Source organism: Gymnoscopelus microlampas (assembly GCF_963454915.1).
Source record: "Gymnoscopelus microlampas genome assembly, chromosome: 2".
NCBI lineage: Eukaryota > Metazoa > Chordata > Actinopteri > Myctophiformes > Myctophidae > Gymnoscopelus > Gymnoscopelus microlampas.
Window position 1 is genome coordinate 10,285,150 of NC_139939.1, and position 15,591 is coordinate 10,300,740.

General features: G+C 40.6%; 1 protein-coding gene across 2 annotated transcripts; it reads right to left on the reverse strand.

The window, feature by feature from the left end:
• Positions 1-4,630: 4,630 nt before the first annotated feature.
• Positions 4,631-10,087, reverse strand: LOC311062624 (E3 ubiquitin-protein ligase DTX4-like). 2 transcript variants are annotated; one of them, XM_084081803.1, is made up of 9 exons: positions 9,986-10,087; positions 8,979-9,075; positions 8,447-8,608; positions 6,943-7,101; positions 6,676-6,820; positions 6,112-6,201; positions 5,864-5,977; positions 5,569-5,690; positions 4,631-5,422 (listed from the first exon to the last, which is right to left on the reverse strand). In XM_084081803.1, the coding sequence occupies exons 2-7, from the start codon at positions 9,053-9,055 to the stop codon at positions 5,936-5,938; spliced, it is 675 nt and encodes a 224-aa protein (XP_083937929.1). In that variant the 5' UTR covers positions 9,056-9,075; positions 9,986-10,087; the 3' UTR covers positions 4,631-5,422; positions 5,569-5,690; positions 5,864-5,935. The 2 variants fall into 2 exon arrangements, with proteins under 2 accessions (XP_083937929.1, XP_083937928.1); XM_084081802.1 differs by having other exon boundaries at positions 6,073-6,201.
• Positions 10,088-15,591: the final 5,504 nt, after the last annotated feature.

Genomic DNA, 15,591 nt, shown 5'->3' on the forward strand with positions numbered 1-15,591 from the left:
ATTCATTCCCAATATGGCTGCTGTGCATAGGGCCTATTCTTTTTTTACCCCCTTTTTCTCCCCAATTTAGTCGTTATGCCAATTAATTCCTCCCCGTTCATTTTGGATAATGGGGAATTGTATAATCAGTGTTGATGTCGAAACAAATCAAATGTAGACATACCACGAAGGGTCCCGGGTTGTAAAATCATGTCATATGCTCCTGTAAATGCTACACGCCATCATTTGCGATGTCGTGGAGAAATGCATACACAACGTGTTCTTCTAGACCAGTGGTTTTCAACCTTTTTCATATCAAGGTCCATTATTTATTTGGCATTTGAGCCACGGACCACCGCTTGATGAGATTTAGCCACTCAGACCCAAGACTTAGAACATTTTGTTACCGTTGGATACGATTTTGTCCACAATTCCATCCATGCTGTATTGATGCTGGAACCATATATAGGCAAACGTTGATCAAAATAACATTTTTTTAATTAAGTAATGCAGATGTTTAACAATAATTTAACTCTTGAGAGCGTAAAATGAAAGCAAATGGACCCGTATGGGTCCATTTGCTTTCATTTTACGCTCTCAAGAGTTAAAGACCTACAAGGTCTTTAACGGTCAAGTTAAAGACCTACAAGGGTCCATTTGGTTACCAACTCTCCATCATTTTGCTAGGGACAACCTGGAACCCCCTCAAGGACCACTGGTGGTCCCCGGACCACTGGTTGAGAACCACTGTGCTAGACGGCTTGCGCCATAGAGTAGCTTCCATGCCATCAAAATGGTGAACATTTAGGAACATCTATAGCCATTTACACTGAGGGGGAAAGTAGTCATCTTTGATGTAGCCTCGATCTCCAGGCTTTTATTTTTTAGTTTTGCTAAAAAAAAAAAAAGCCTAGACCAGCGAGTCTGTGTTCCGGGGGTATAGGAAGTGTTTCATTTCCCCAACCAACCAGAGTGCAGTGGGCGTCGCTCGCAATGTTGTGTTGACAGGGCGGGGGCGGCTGACGGACAGATCGGTGAACCAATGGGATCACACGCATTCTCTCTCCGGAGATGTTAAACCCCGCCCCTCTATGCCAGATATGAGCCACGCTAGGGGCAGTCTATCTTTGATGTGACAACGTGGGCGTATGTAGCTTTGTGATTGTTGGTTTATCGATAATTTCAGATTTGGACACCGGACAAGTGGCATCGGGTTGACGCTAGCGGCAGCGAAATCAGTTCCGACTACTTCACAGCAAACCGAGAAACTCAGCAAGAAAGCGTGACCAGGTTGATTGTGAAAAATGATCACCACGGATGCGCAGCGGATCCAGCCTATGGCCTCTGGTAAATGAGGATACACAACGCAGAGCCCGGACAAATTAATATACTTCCATTGTGGAGTTTTTTGACCCCACACAATGTTCAATGATCCATTTGTAACTGTCAGAGTTAAAGCGGACAATATCATTTTTTTTTATTAACAAAATGTGATTTTGTCCAATCTGTATGGTAGAGTATGTTAATCCTACTATAATTCTAGTAACCTCTGTCTGTCTGTAGTAATAATAATAATAATAATAATAGTAATAATAATGGATTTTTATTTATATAATGTAGTGGTGAGTGAGTAGGTGAAGCTACCCGGTTCTCCTCAGTGGCTGGACCAATTGCTCTGATTTTGCACACAGCCATTGACCATTACCATCTGAACTTAACTGTGAAGCCCGTTTTTCAATTTCATCAAATCTCAGCTTCTTATTAGCGCTTTTGTGTCAAAGAATGTCGCCATGGTTACGGGGCTGCCCAGCTATGGGACGAACTTCCTCCCGGGTTGCCAGATCATGTGCGCATATCCCCCCACGGATGCGTCGACCGGGTATGGTCTAGTACAATATAACTTATGCAATTGGGGTGGTTGTATTTGGTCTCCCTGCTCTTCTATTGAGACATTTAGATTGTGTCAAAGGTCATGTCTCACCTAGACACAGGACCTGACACGACTTTTGACCCCGATGGTCAAGATTCAATTTATCCCCTGAGCAAGCAGGCCGGCTCTATTAGCTCAAAAGTAAAGATTTCAGCACTTGCACAGGAAACCGGGTTCAAATCCGGGGTAGAAGAGGAAAGTTACATAGTGCAGCTTTAAATTAAACGTTTAGCGAATGGTTATTTGGCCATTCATCCAGTTTTACACATGGCTAGTTGCTTGTTACAGTATATTGGTACTGAACCATCATAGCTCTGGCCTAACAAACACGGACATGATTGATACACATGGGCCATTATTCACTTTAGATTATTATTATTATTGTTATTTTTCTCCACAAAAACTAATTAAAGCTGTAATAATACTTACAATTACATGCAAACAACTATTGAGTAGTACAGTTAGGCAACTAACTGTTTTGGACAGCTAATGAACACAATGTATCAGTCCTGGGTAACAATTGTAAATACATGAGGCATTTAGAAATGTGCCGTATTCATTTACATAATGGAAACTGCTGATCAGTAAATTACACTTCAAAACCAAGACCAAGCCAACCTTTCCAACATTGATCTTGCAACAAACATAGTGGGAGTACTATATTGTTCTTCATTGTCGTCGTTATAGCTGTGGTGCAGTGATGGAAGAATTTTATTTTATTTACTTAAGTAAAGGCATCAATACCCTATTGTAGAAATAAGTTTGGTGTTCAAGCACAAAAGAATTGGCATCAGAATATACTTGAAGTACCAAAAGTAAAAGTACTCGCTATGCAGTAGGTCTCATTTCTTTCAGTTTTTAAATGTATAAAAATCCTTTGAAAATAGCAGTTCTACAAGCTCACAATGCGTCGCTTTTGCGACGCGTTCTGAGCTTGTAGATCGGCTATTTTCAAATTGCAAAAGTATACATAATAGGTCTGTTTCCTAAGTGGTTTTGCAAAAATCTAAAATCTACAAAGTAACTAAAGTTTTCAAATACTTGTAGTGAAGTAAAAGTACAATATTTGCCTCTAAGGTGTAGTGGAGTAGAAATTAATTAAAAATTGGAAGTACTCCAGTAAAGTAAAAAAAAAGACTTCAAAATTGTACCTAAGTAGAGTAAATATACTTAGTCAATTCCCACCCCTGCTTAGAACATTTTTTTAAAACAATATCTTTATAGCTATAGTGCGGACGTCCCTTAACAGTGTCTACACACTCTATTATTCTTTTGACAGCCGCCGCATATTTCCCTGAGTGTAAACATGCAGTGATGAATGTTTTCTTCCTTGTCATCTTGAATAAAGGCTTCTTCTAGCTTGAGACAGATTGCCTTTGACTTTGCTTCTTTTGTTTCGTTTTTATCTCCCTGTGCTGGACTTACTTTGTGTTTGCGCTGAGAGTTTGTTTACCATTGTGCCGTTGTTAGCCCGTATCTTTAGCTGTATTAGCATAGCACAGAGCTACTGACTTTACATTTGCCAGTAGCCTGTGAGTACAGTAGCTTCACTATACTTTAAAATGATGTATAGCTTTCAAGCAGTCAAGCTACTGTTTTTTCACCATGTAGCTCGACAAAAGCTACAGTACACATCACGTTCAGTGGCACAAACATAACATGGCACAACAAATGAGTTCTCTTCAGTGCATATCATCATCATAACATTGCTGTCCGGCAGAAACCAGCTAACCATGATAGCCATGATATTTTTCAACCCTAAAACCTGATCATAAGGTATTATTATTATGTAAGGATTTTTTTCAAAAAAAAAAAGTGTACAGAAATTGTTAAAAAAAATGTTTTTATGTGGACACGCCTCCAGTTCATTAAGTATGCCTGGTTCTCACCTTAGCACCTCCTCCACCACCTTAGCACCACCCACCTGTCCTAGTCCCTCCTCCTCCTCATGCCCACACCTGTTGTGTTATGATAATGAGGGGGAGGGTGGGGGGGGCTCTGCACTGTAAAAAATTTGATCTCAACAGAACTTGAAAAAGTAGGTTCAAAAGCTGCCTTGAAATTTCAAATTAAGACAACCTCACTATTCACTTTGTTTCAACTCAGAAATTCAAGTTTAGAAAGTTGACTCAACTACAATATTCAAGTTGTCTCAACATTGTTTTGTAAGTTATCAAAGTTGATTGAATTTGAAAATTCAAATTAAGACAACCTCACTATTCACTTTGTTTCAACTCAGAAATTCAAGTTTATAAAGTTGACTCAACTACAATATTCTAGTTGTCTCAACATTGTTTTTTAAGTTATCAAAGTTGATTGAATTTGAAAATTCAAATTAAGACAACCTCACTATTCACTTTGTTTCAACTCAGAAATTCAAGTTTATAAAGTTGACTCAACTACAATATTCTAGTTGTCTCAACATTGTTTTTTAAGTTATCAAAGTTGATTGAACTTGAACATTCAAATTAAGACAACCTCACTATTCACTTTGTTTCAACTGAGAAATTCCAGTTCATAAAGTTGACTCAACATCGTTTTGCAAGTTATCAAAGTTGATTGAACTTTATTATCAATGCAAATATAATCATCATTAATATTATTATTTCCTTACCTCGTTGAACAAGCATATATTTCTATATTATTATAACTCAAAGCTTCAAGTTAAAATAACTTACCATTTCAAATCAAGGAATAAATCACTGAATTATTACATTCTGTTGAAAAATACAATTTATTTGAACACGGGCATCAACACCATAAAAAGATACATCTTGTTTTTAAGAATTGATGCATAGTAAAAAACAAACAAACAAACATTTGATTCAACTTAAGGGTCTTAATATCCAACATGTTTTTAACACATGAGTCACACATACCTAGACCATTCAGAATGCCTTTAACAAAATAATGGTAATTCATTTTAACACTGTATGGGCCACAGGTCAACATTAACTTCAATTTATGTAGCTGTATTGTGCAAAACTGTACACATAAAACAATATGGTTACAGCAAAGTTTTGGAGCCTCTGATTAGAGACATTCAGATATTGGACAACACTGGTGTATTTGTCCAAAGTCTTGGGTCTTACATCAAAGTTACTGTTTTGTCTGTGGCCGCAGATAACTTGGGTGCACTCTCACATGCTGGATACCAAGAGTGTTTTAATGTTGACACATTTTGTAGATTGAAAGACCTTGTTGAGCTGTTAACCAGCCCCTCATTCGCAACTGAAACCCTGTGCTACCTACAAACAAAAATCTCTGACCACAGACAATTGCTTTTAGAAGTATTTCCTAAAACTAAATTAAGACCTAAACATCATTATATTGAACATTATACTTTGCTGATAAAACATTTGGTCCATTAATTGAGTTTTGGACTTCGATTTGATCCAAAACATTCTTCCCTAAAAAAAACTGTTCACCTCTTGGTGCGGAAAATACAATCTCTGCATTCTTCTATGCTGTCATAGGAGTGTGCATCATTCGGATGGTCAGGAACAGCAATCACTGAAACACAGAGAAAACAAGAACACATGTTGCATTAACCATGTTGGTAATGAAACATTAAAAACAGAAGAGGCTAATGGCATATCATGAAATAAATTAGGAACAAATTCAGGTTTTGTTTAAATCAACACATCATCAAACATTACCTTAACGAGAAAGTCCTTGGAGTGAAGTGATGAGCAGAGCAGCTTTCATTCAGTAGGCAGCAAGGGTGTGTAGAGTGTAGACATTCAGATGGTCCGGAACAGCAACCATTAGACACCAACAGCTGAAAAGCAGAGAAAACACATATTAACCACTTTAGCCATAGGCCATCTCCTATTTCTGTAGCGTGAGGCAGCTTGATGAACAAGTACACCCCCTGGAAATGACGCAGGGATCCCAGTTTTTTCTTGACTAAATGTGAAACATTTTAACAACACATGCTCAATGAAACATTACCGTAACAAGATGGTCTTTGGGAGTGATGAGTAGATTTCTTTCAACAGGGTAGAAAGCGAGGGTCCGGGTCATTCAGACGGTCAGAACAACAACACCACACCAATAAGACAGCAGCTGAAACAGAGAAAACATGTTATATTGACCACTTAAACCCTCTAGACTTGGTAAACTTCATTGCAGAAAATATAATTCTGGACGCTGACTCGTACAGTCTTAGTTGGTGCATTTGGAGGGTGGATAGTGGGTACCTTGCGGCCTTTCTTGCTGTCTGGGAGGTAGCAGTGTCGAGGAAAGCCTCTGGCTGTGTAGGGCTTGCCTGGGTTCGGGTGCTCAGGTCCCTGGTCAGGGAGAGAGAGGGGTCACATCAATTAATTTATCATCAAAGTCTAAACCTTTTGCAATTTATTTGGTTCCGGCCACAGTACACAGAGTCATACACCAAGATCATCTCTGCTCAGACAACCTAATTGTTGTGGTTTTGTGAACAAACTAACATTCAATAACACACTTAACAATACTAAAATACATACAAAAGAAAAAAATACTACACCAACCTAAATAAACTAGATTAGAAGACAAAAAAAGAAAACAGAATGCATACACTACAATGTACAGGATCCATCATATTTCCTCACAACCTGGAACCACTACATTAATGAATGGCTGTCGCGTCTTTAAGAAAACTTTGTGGTAAATTATGTAGGGTGTATGTAAAGTTCTCTAGGGGAAGTATCCTTAACACTGTTTCATACCAAAGGGATGCGGATTGCTCAAAAGCATCGAGGGGAATCACACATTGGTTTGTGTCGTACCTGAATAGTGTTGTAGATGATGCGTATGGTTTTGCGGTCTGGGTGTCCTGGTAAAGAGTGGGGGATGATGTGGTACTCCATCTTGCATGCCGGCTGGTTGCCTGTCTTCACACTATAGATGGTCTTATAGGTTGGACACTGAAGGCTGGAAGAGAGGAGAGGAGTTTAAAGTTTACCACCTAAACTTGAAACCTCCACCAGTCTTGTTGCAGTGATGATAAAACAGTGTATTTGTGAGTAAGCGTGTGCTCCTATGAGGACTCCTACCTGCTGTCCTTGTTGCCGTTGTTGTACATGGCCACCAGACAGTGGAGGTGGTACTGGTGTCCGCACTGGATCAGTCTCCCCACCGACTCTGCCCTGGAGACGGGCCCTACTCCAGGGCCTTTGTAGCCAAAAGGACGGCTCCATACAGATGGTACAGTCCTAACAGACAGGAGGAGGAAGTGGAAGGATGGGGCATTAGAGTGGAGGAGGAGGCTATACACTGCTCTTTTTAATCTCTGAATCATCTCGGAGATCTCAGAGTCAACAGAACAAAGGGGAACTTCAACTCACTGCTCCAATGCAACCGTTTGATTACAGAGAGAATTATGAGTCTTGCCTGGAGAGACAAGACGAGAAGGACAAGAAATCAGAGGAGTGAAGATGGGAGAAAGGGGAGGAGAATGCATGAGTCCTTCCTATCATTAGTATTGAAGGAAACAGTTCAGAATCAAATAACAGAGGGGCTACCTTAAATGCACAACAAGCCCACAGGGATGAACATGATCTATGCCTATGTCTACTCTTAGTTGGTAAAAAGAAACAAGACAGGTTCTAAAAACAGTGTGGCTTCCATGTCTGTGCAAGCAAATTAATAGGTGTGCAGTTTGGAGGCCATTCTGGAGCCGTGTGGAACTTGGGCAATTGTTTGATGACACGTGTTACTCCATATTAGAGCAAAATGTTGGGGCACATACATACAAACACTGTTCTAAACGGCTGACCCCTTCGGTGCTACCAAGGGCGTATCGTCATAGAGGCCAACGAGGCCATGGCCCGGTCTATAAAACTCTGCTCCCCCAGGGGAAAAAAACAAAAAATCAACAAAACAACATTAGCACCCCTCACCCTATTCTGTTGTAGCCAACCACAGAAATTCGCCGTTGTTTTCAAATCGGGCTTATTTGTATTCGGTCGAATTGTTAATGGGTGGCCCCCCATGGTTTCCCCGTCAAACCGGTTCTCTTGCCAGGCACCAGCGGCTGCTGGTGGGGGGCCAGTGGGGCCACAACCAGCAGCGCCCACCACAGCGCCAGACCCGCCACCACCAGCAACCATCGCCGCGGCCAACAGCACCATACCAGTGCGCCCCTGCTCCCCGGATTCCAGCGGCGCAGTTGCGCCTAGATCTCTGCTATCCACGAGTCAGCAACTCAACCCAAACTAAGCCGCTTCCCAACTATACTAGCATATTGTGTTTTGTTCACGTTTCTCTCGCTCGCATTAACGCTGATGGTAATTCTCAATAGACTGTCACTTATCAGCCATCGTTGGGCGAGCACCCACCCGCCCCCCCGCGAGGGGGGGTTAAGAATCTGGCCCGGTCCACGTTAGAACCCACCGTACGCTACTGGGTGCTACGCCATTATAATGACACAATAAGAGGTCCTGAGTCTGACAACCAAACAGTCACTTCTTCTGTCATGGTGAGGCCCAAATATGGAGATGACTTCAGTGGTAGCTGGAAGGCAACCTTTTCTGGCACATGTGCGGGCACTGCACTCACCCTTTGGGCGTCTGCTTCTTGGTGGTCTTGCGGCAGCAGTGGCCCAGGCCGGGGATAGGCTTGATGTCACTCTTGCTGACGGGAGGAGGGTGGAGGACCAGCTTGGGCGGTCTGGTCAGACACACGGCAGCGTTGCAGCACTCATCAGAATGCCCGTTATCCCTGCAGGGACCAGACAGATATTAGTGTCAGGTTTGATACTGTGTGTGTGTATGACTATACTTGTGAGGGTCAAATGTCACCACAAGTATAGTAGAATTGACAAAATAGACATTGTGAGGGCAATTTTCCAGGTCCTCACAAGTGAAATGGTTGTTTTATGGTTACATAATATTTCTAGAGTTCAGCTCAGATTAGGAAAATATTCAGGTTAAGATTAGACATTTACCTTTTCAGATGGGGGTTTGTGTGGCCAAATACATATTTTGGGGGTCCTTGGCACAAAAAAGTTTGAGAACTACTGATTTAGAAGGCATTTGTAGAATGGGCCTCAGGTCTTAATGGGTTAACAACAACCTCAATGAAACATTACCTCAACATGCATGTTCTAGGAGTGAAGTGATGTGATGAGCAGAGCAGCTTTCGTTCACCAGCAGCAAGGTGTGTCATTCATCATTGGACACTAACAGCTGAGACAGATAAAACACACATTAAACACTTAGACCCTCTCTGTAAACTGAACCCATCCTCTATTGTCCTCTATCAAATCCTATCAAAAATAATTGTCTTACTGGCAAACCTGATTTAATCAATATGAACAAAGAACAGTATGCACTGGACAAGACTAGAACTACAACTAGATGAGTGGATTCTAAATTGGACTAATTAATTTACACAACTTAAGGGTGATTGCCATTTTGTGGTTCCACAGATAGAGGGTTAAAGGTTGTACTTTATTGTTACATCTTGTGTATAGGTTCATAAGAGTAAAAGTTATTTTGGTTTGGCTTCCTTCAGACAATGCAGCAGCATAGCTAATAACAACAATAGAATAATGATAGAAAACGTAAAGACTTAAAGAAAAGATTGCAAACAGAATGAAAATAGCAGTCGTCCCCCCCCCCAACAAGCAATTGCAAGTAAATATCGTCATTACATCCTTTATAAGACAATTAAACAGCTAAACCAACTACATTATGTTGTGTCGTCTACGAAGCGCGCGCGCACACACACACACACACACACACACGCACGCACGCACACACACACACACGCACACACACACACACACACACACAAGCCAAATCCAAACAGTTCTCCGCGCCATTTCTAATATACAACAAGCTACCAATGAAAGTAATTATCGTCATAAAATCCTTTATCAAAGATAATGAATACATATCTTAGCATGAATTCATTCATTCAGAGCAAACAAGCAACTTGTTTGTTTGAAAAAACTTTCTCCCCGCGTTTTCAGAGGGGAGTGGAGGATGGGCTGTGCACCGTGCAAAAACCTAAAATAAGATCGAATAAAACTATTATTACTGGCTTAAAAGTGAATTGACTTATACATAAAGACACATAAAAGCTGAAACTCACCTCTTGGCTCTGAAAAATAACTTTGTTTGCAAGCTCTAGGCAGGAGTTACTGCCGAACGTTCACTGCAGTTAAAATGGTCCGCCTTCCGCGTTGAGAGAACGGGTGGGAGGAGTGCTGTTGACGCGCGCGCTGTTGACACTGCTGTGTGACGAATATTATTCCGCATGTGTAAGCCTCCGTCTGAGTAGCCCTCCGCTGGAGAACATAGTCCCTTTCTTTTTTTGACAAAAATGTACTATTTAATTTGAACATGTGCATGATTATATTGTATGACCAGAGTAAATGAAGTCCATGTTTCAACCATGTAATGTTTTAAAGAACAGTTAAACAAAGCCATTCCCCAGTGGCATAAGATACTTTTTTTCCATGAATTAAAAAAAGGAAGGTTTATTACTAGTATTATTATTATTATAATTATTATTAATAATAATATTATTATTATTAATAATATGTTTCAACCATGTAATGTTTTAAAGAACATCTCAAGATCAAAAGCAAGATAACTATTTATTGCCATTTCCCAGTGGCATAAGATACTTTTTTCCCCCATGAATATAATAAAAGGAAGAATTATTACTATTATTATTATTATTATTACCCTTATTATTATTATTATTATTATTATTATTATCGTTATTAATAATAATAATATCATTATTTCTATTTTATTTCATAGCGATAAGTCCCATATAAGGCCAAAGTTCAGTCAACATGACAAAAGTCAACACAATGAATTAAAGCAATTTTAACTTTTGAAAATTCATTAATGTAAGTTAAAATTCCTAAACTTATCAGAGGTCATTGAGTTAACGAGAAGAAGTGAATTGACATAAACCTTTTGAGACTGTGAATTCATTAATGTAAGTTAAATTCCTAAACTTATCAGAGCTCATTGAGTTAAAGAGAAGAAGTGAATTGACCTAACCTTTTGCGACTGAGATTTTTTACAGTGTGTGATGTCACTATGCCCCTGTTTTTGGATTGGCACGTTTGACTCTCAAGGTTTCAGCCTCCAGGAAAAAACTCCAAATAGTCAGAGAAGACATGAAACACCATAAAACCACCAGCGGGGGCCTTAATGAAGTTCTATCAACCTCATAGACACATGAAAAACAGAAAAAGTGCAAAACCATGGCGCCACCTCTTTAAAAAGTGCTTCTGACAAAAGCAGCTAACTCCATTGGATCCTCAAACGTTCTGTTAAAACCAGCTAAGTTCACCAAAGGGTTTTGACCTCCATCCTCATTGTGAGCTTGGAGGTCCATTCAGCTGTTCTTGTCAATGATGAACAAAACCTCCTAACTCCACTGTTTGTTTAGTTTAGTTTTTTTCCTGCAAAATGTACTTTTTGGAGTTAGCTGGTTGCTGCCGGACAGCAGAGATACGCTATCACAGACCCACGGTAATATAGAGAACTTTATTATATAGAATATATTGATGATTATTGTTACATCCCAAGCTTTTAGTATGACTCGGCTACTTTTTATTAAGAGGAGCTATAACTTAGCTATACAAGTTGTATGTATCTTGCCCGACACTGCATGTGATACATAATAGTTAGGCTTGCCAACCATCCCTTGGAATACAGAATTGGCCATTATTTAGAAACTAAAAGACGTGTCCCTTATTGAACTGATAAGGGACACACTTTGTCGCTTATTTTTGGGAGCCAATCGATGACACACATCTTAAAAGTTCAAACAGCTCATATAAGTACTTGTTAATTTAATATGCAAAAGCGGTATAACCGGTATTATCTTTTTCTGAGCATCCCTGATTTTCCTTGGAAATAAGGAATGCCCAGCCGGGCATAGCAGTGGCGGCCATTTTGTTGTGCCACAGATAGAAACCCCATAACTTTTTCCAATTGAGATTTCCGAAAATATTTATATAAATTGCAAAAAAGGCTATTTATTATAGTATATAATTAAATATTAAAATATATATTTTGACACAGAATCTAAATGTTATGGTCATGATTCACCAGGAGCCTGGATGGCTTGGTTCCAGGCTTAAAGGAGGAGTTCACCCAAAAAATGACTTATTTTCTATCAATTGCACACCCCATGAAGCCTTGAATTCATGGATTTATTTTTGTTTTTGTGGCATTCCTAAGTCAATAATTTGATGACCGGGTGTGTATCCGGTAGGAGACACAAATAAATATATCTACTTTGTGTCTCCTACCGGATACATTAGCCGGTATGAGATGGGAATCAAATTATTGGCTTAAGAATGCCACAAAAACAAAAATAAATCCATGGATTCAAGGCTTCATGGGGTGTGCAATTGATAGAAAATAAGTCATTTTTTTTGGGTGAACTACTCCTTTAAAATTATAAACATTTTCGAAAATCTCTATGGGAAAATGTATGGGTTTTTCAGCCCCTAATATTACTACAAAGAACACCTGTCCATTGCACTCTGGAGAACCACTTCATCTATCATGGGTTGAAAATCCAAAATGTTCTTTGAGAACATCTTTGCAAAGCTTTATCGTTTGGATTTACAAACCCGTTTCAGAGTCTAACCTACAGCCCTGTGCTGTATATCAATACGCTACACATTTCAGACGATACATAAATGTGTTAGCGGCCTCTGCACGGAGCCATAACAGTCAGGGAGGGGACGCTTTACAGCGATTATGAATGATTTGGCACGAGGCTGCATGACTGTGGATCACATCATGCTCACAGTAAGTACACAATCACGGACGCGTCTGAATGGAGTGATTCCTCTAACAAACAGGCTCCACTTGATGCTAGTTACATGCATCACCGCTGTCCTGTAGGTCCCCCTCCCCCCGTTCACCAGTGGTGGAAAAAGTACTTCAATGTTTTACTTGAGTAAAAGTATCAATACTGCATTGTAGAAGTACTCTGTTACAAGTACAAGTCTGGAATTCAAAATGCACTTCAGTAAAAGTACAGAAGCATTGGTATCAAAATGTACTTAAAGTACCAAAAGTAGAAAGTAGTCATTATGCAGAATGTCCCATTTCACAAATTAAAAATGTATATACATCTTTTGAAAATAGCAGATCTACAAGCTCACAATGCGTCGCGATGCGACGCATTGTGAGCTTGTAGATCGGCTATTTTCAAATGGCCCGAAATGTATGTAGGGCTGAAGTGGTTACTATATGTTTTATAATAATAATAATAATCAAAACACAAAGTAACAAGTAACTCAAGTTTTCAAATAATTGTAGTGGAGTAAAAGTACAATAGTTGCCCCTGAGTTGTACTGGAGTAGAAGTAAAAGTATTGGAAAGTGGAAATACTCAAGTAAAGTACAAATACCTTGAAATTGTACTTAAGTACATGCACTTAGTTACTTTCCACCACTGGTAGCAGACACAAGTGGGAAAACGCGGTTTCGAGCCTGTAGATCTGCTACTTTTAATGCTTCTGTGTGACTGTTGTGATCGGGTGCAATACGTTAGTCCGACAGCGCATTCCTCCGACAGCGCAGTGCTCCGACATTAAACAGTAAACCCGAACCAAACCCGCACCCTAACCGCACGCGGATGCCACATAGTCGGAGAAAAGGTCTGTCGGATTCCCGTTGTGATCAATCGGGGCGTTCATTTAAGGGGAAAAAAACACAAAAAGTTAGAATATTGAGACAAGAGGTTTCTGCCCGACAGCAACGTTTTGCATTGAATTTGCATGGTATTTGGAGCCTGTCATCAGCCATTTAGAAGAATGTGAAAATGTAGTGTTTCATCTAAACACTGCCGAAACATAAGACGGTTCAAGATGCTAAATATTCAAATCTGAAATGCCTCTAATGAGTGAAACTCCATATTCAATAAAAAACAAATTAAATGACTGTAATATTCACGGTACTATTCAGTCATATTTAGCAGACATAGTATTTAATCATGTCTGATTAAGTGCATATTGATTATTAATCATCACGTATTATGCTGGATCTATCTATATAAATGCAGCATTTACTATAATGTCTTAAAGCTGCTAGAGTATTCATTCTTTTTTGTTGATGTGGTATAATCACCCTCTGCAGGGTAGGAAATCCCTCGACTCCTCTCTCTCTCTCTCTCTACATTGTCACAGAAAGTGCTTTGCTTTTCATTCTCTTTGATTGAGTTCCAAAAGCAATAATATCTGCCTTTCCTGTTCGACGCAGAACCTGGCTCACTTCCTGTTCAGTTGAAAAACGCTGTCCAATCCCAATCCCTCTTCTCCCCTCAAACCGTTCTAGGATTCCTCCAATAATCTTTACTTCACACATCTGAGCTTGGCTCCAATACTGACAAACAAGTGCGTATGTACATGCGCGCGTGTGTGCGTGTGTTTGTGTGTGAGCGTGCGCACCGCAAACACCTTCCCTCTCCTCTTTGACAGGTGAGAGCCATCGTTCATTTTGCTAAAACACCCTCCCATTCATCGTGACAGCCAATAGACTTCCACCTCCTGCCTCCGGGACAACCAATCAAAGGCTCCCATGGGGGCCCCTGGGAGGAGGGGCTCAGGTGTGGCGTGCATTAACGAGCAGCTTCTGGGAGAAAAGGAGTTTGCCGGCTGATTAATGAGCCATCGTTTGGATGGTGACACGCTATTGGCTGGGAGTCAATGGGGAATTTCACCAATGAAAATGCATTATAGCAGCTGAGAGCTCGGGGACAGCGGTTTTAGCTGCTGTGACGTTTCCCGGCTATTGGTTTCATCCAATATGTCTGTCTGTCTGTCTACCCACCCCCCCCCCCCCCCCCACTCTCTCACTGAATTAAGCCTGATTCTCCCTGACCATGTTCTGTCTCCAACAGAAGCAAACAAGCAAAACCATTTCTCTCTCTCTCCCAGTCTCTCTCTATCTCTCTCTCATTCTCACACACACACACACACACACACACACACACGCACACGCACACGCACACTCACACAGCTGACAGCTGCTACGGGACTGACTGCCTTGATTATCACATCTGCATTGCTTACTTGTGTGTGTGATATATTATACAGATATATTCTGTTGTTTGTCTCTGTTGTTTGTTTGTCTGTGTGTGTGTGTGTGTGTGTGTGTGTGTGTGTGTGTGTGTGTGTGTGTGTGTGTGTGTGTGTGTGTGTGTGTGTGTGTGTGTGTGTGTGTGTGTGTGTGTGTGTGTGTGTGTGTGTGTGTGTGTGTGTGTGTGTGTGCGCGTGTGTGTGAGCGTGTGTGTGCGCGCGCGCGCATCCGTGCGCATTTTTTGCACCCATCTGTGTTTTTGTGCGCACGTCTTAAAATATGCACATGAATACGCATGAGCGTGTCCGCTGAAATTTGCAAGATCAATGTCAGTTGTCTGTGTGCGCGTGTGGGTATGTGTGTGTGCGACTGTGCGTGCGCGCCTGTGTCTGTGTGCGTGTGTGTTTCATTCCATTTGAAGCTGTTTACACTGTGTGCTAAAAGTTTGATGAGCTGCTCTGCTAGAGAACGAACCGAGTTTGGAGTTTGGAGACGCACTGCGCAAAAGACACACAGATATATCGTCTCCGTCGGGTGGAAACCTCACATGTCCAAAACTGTTACTTTTCAAGATTCAAATTCCAAAATAGCAAAAGTAGCAGATCTACAAGCTCGAAATGCGGCGCGAAGCGGC

Excerpts from the sequence above, each read along its gene's own strand:
- LOC311062624 (XM_084081802.1), bottom strand. The coding sequence starts at position 9,055 with ATGACACACCTTGCTGCTGGTGAACGAAAGCTGCTCTGCTCATCACAT. Across the intron at positions 8,609-8,978 it reads CCTAGAACATGCATGTTGAG|GGATAACGGGCATTCTGATG; the intron begins GTAATGTTTCAT and ends TGGTCCCTGCAG. Across the intron at positions 7,102-8,446 it reads AAGAAGCAGACGCCCAAAGG|GACTGTACCATCTGTATGGA; the intron begins GTGAGTGCAGTG and ends CCTGTCTGTTAG.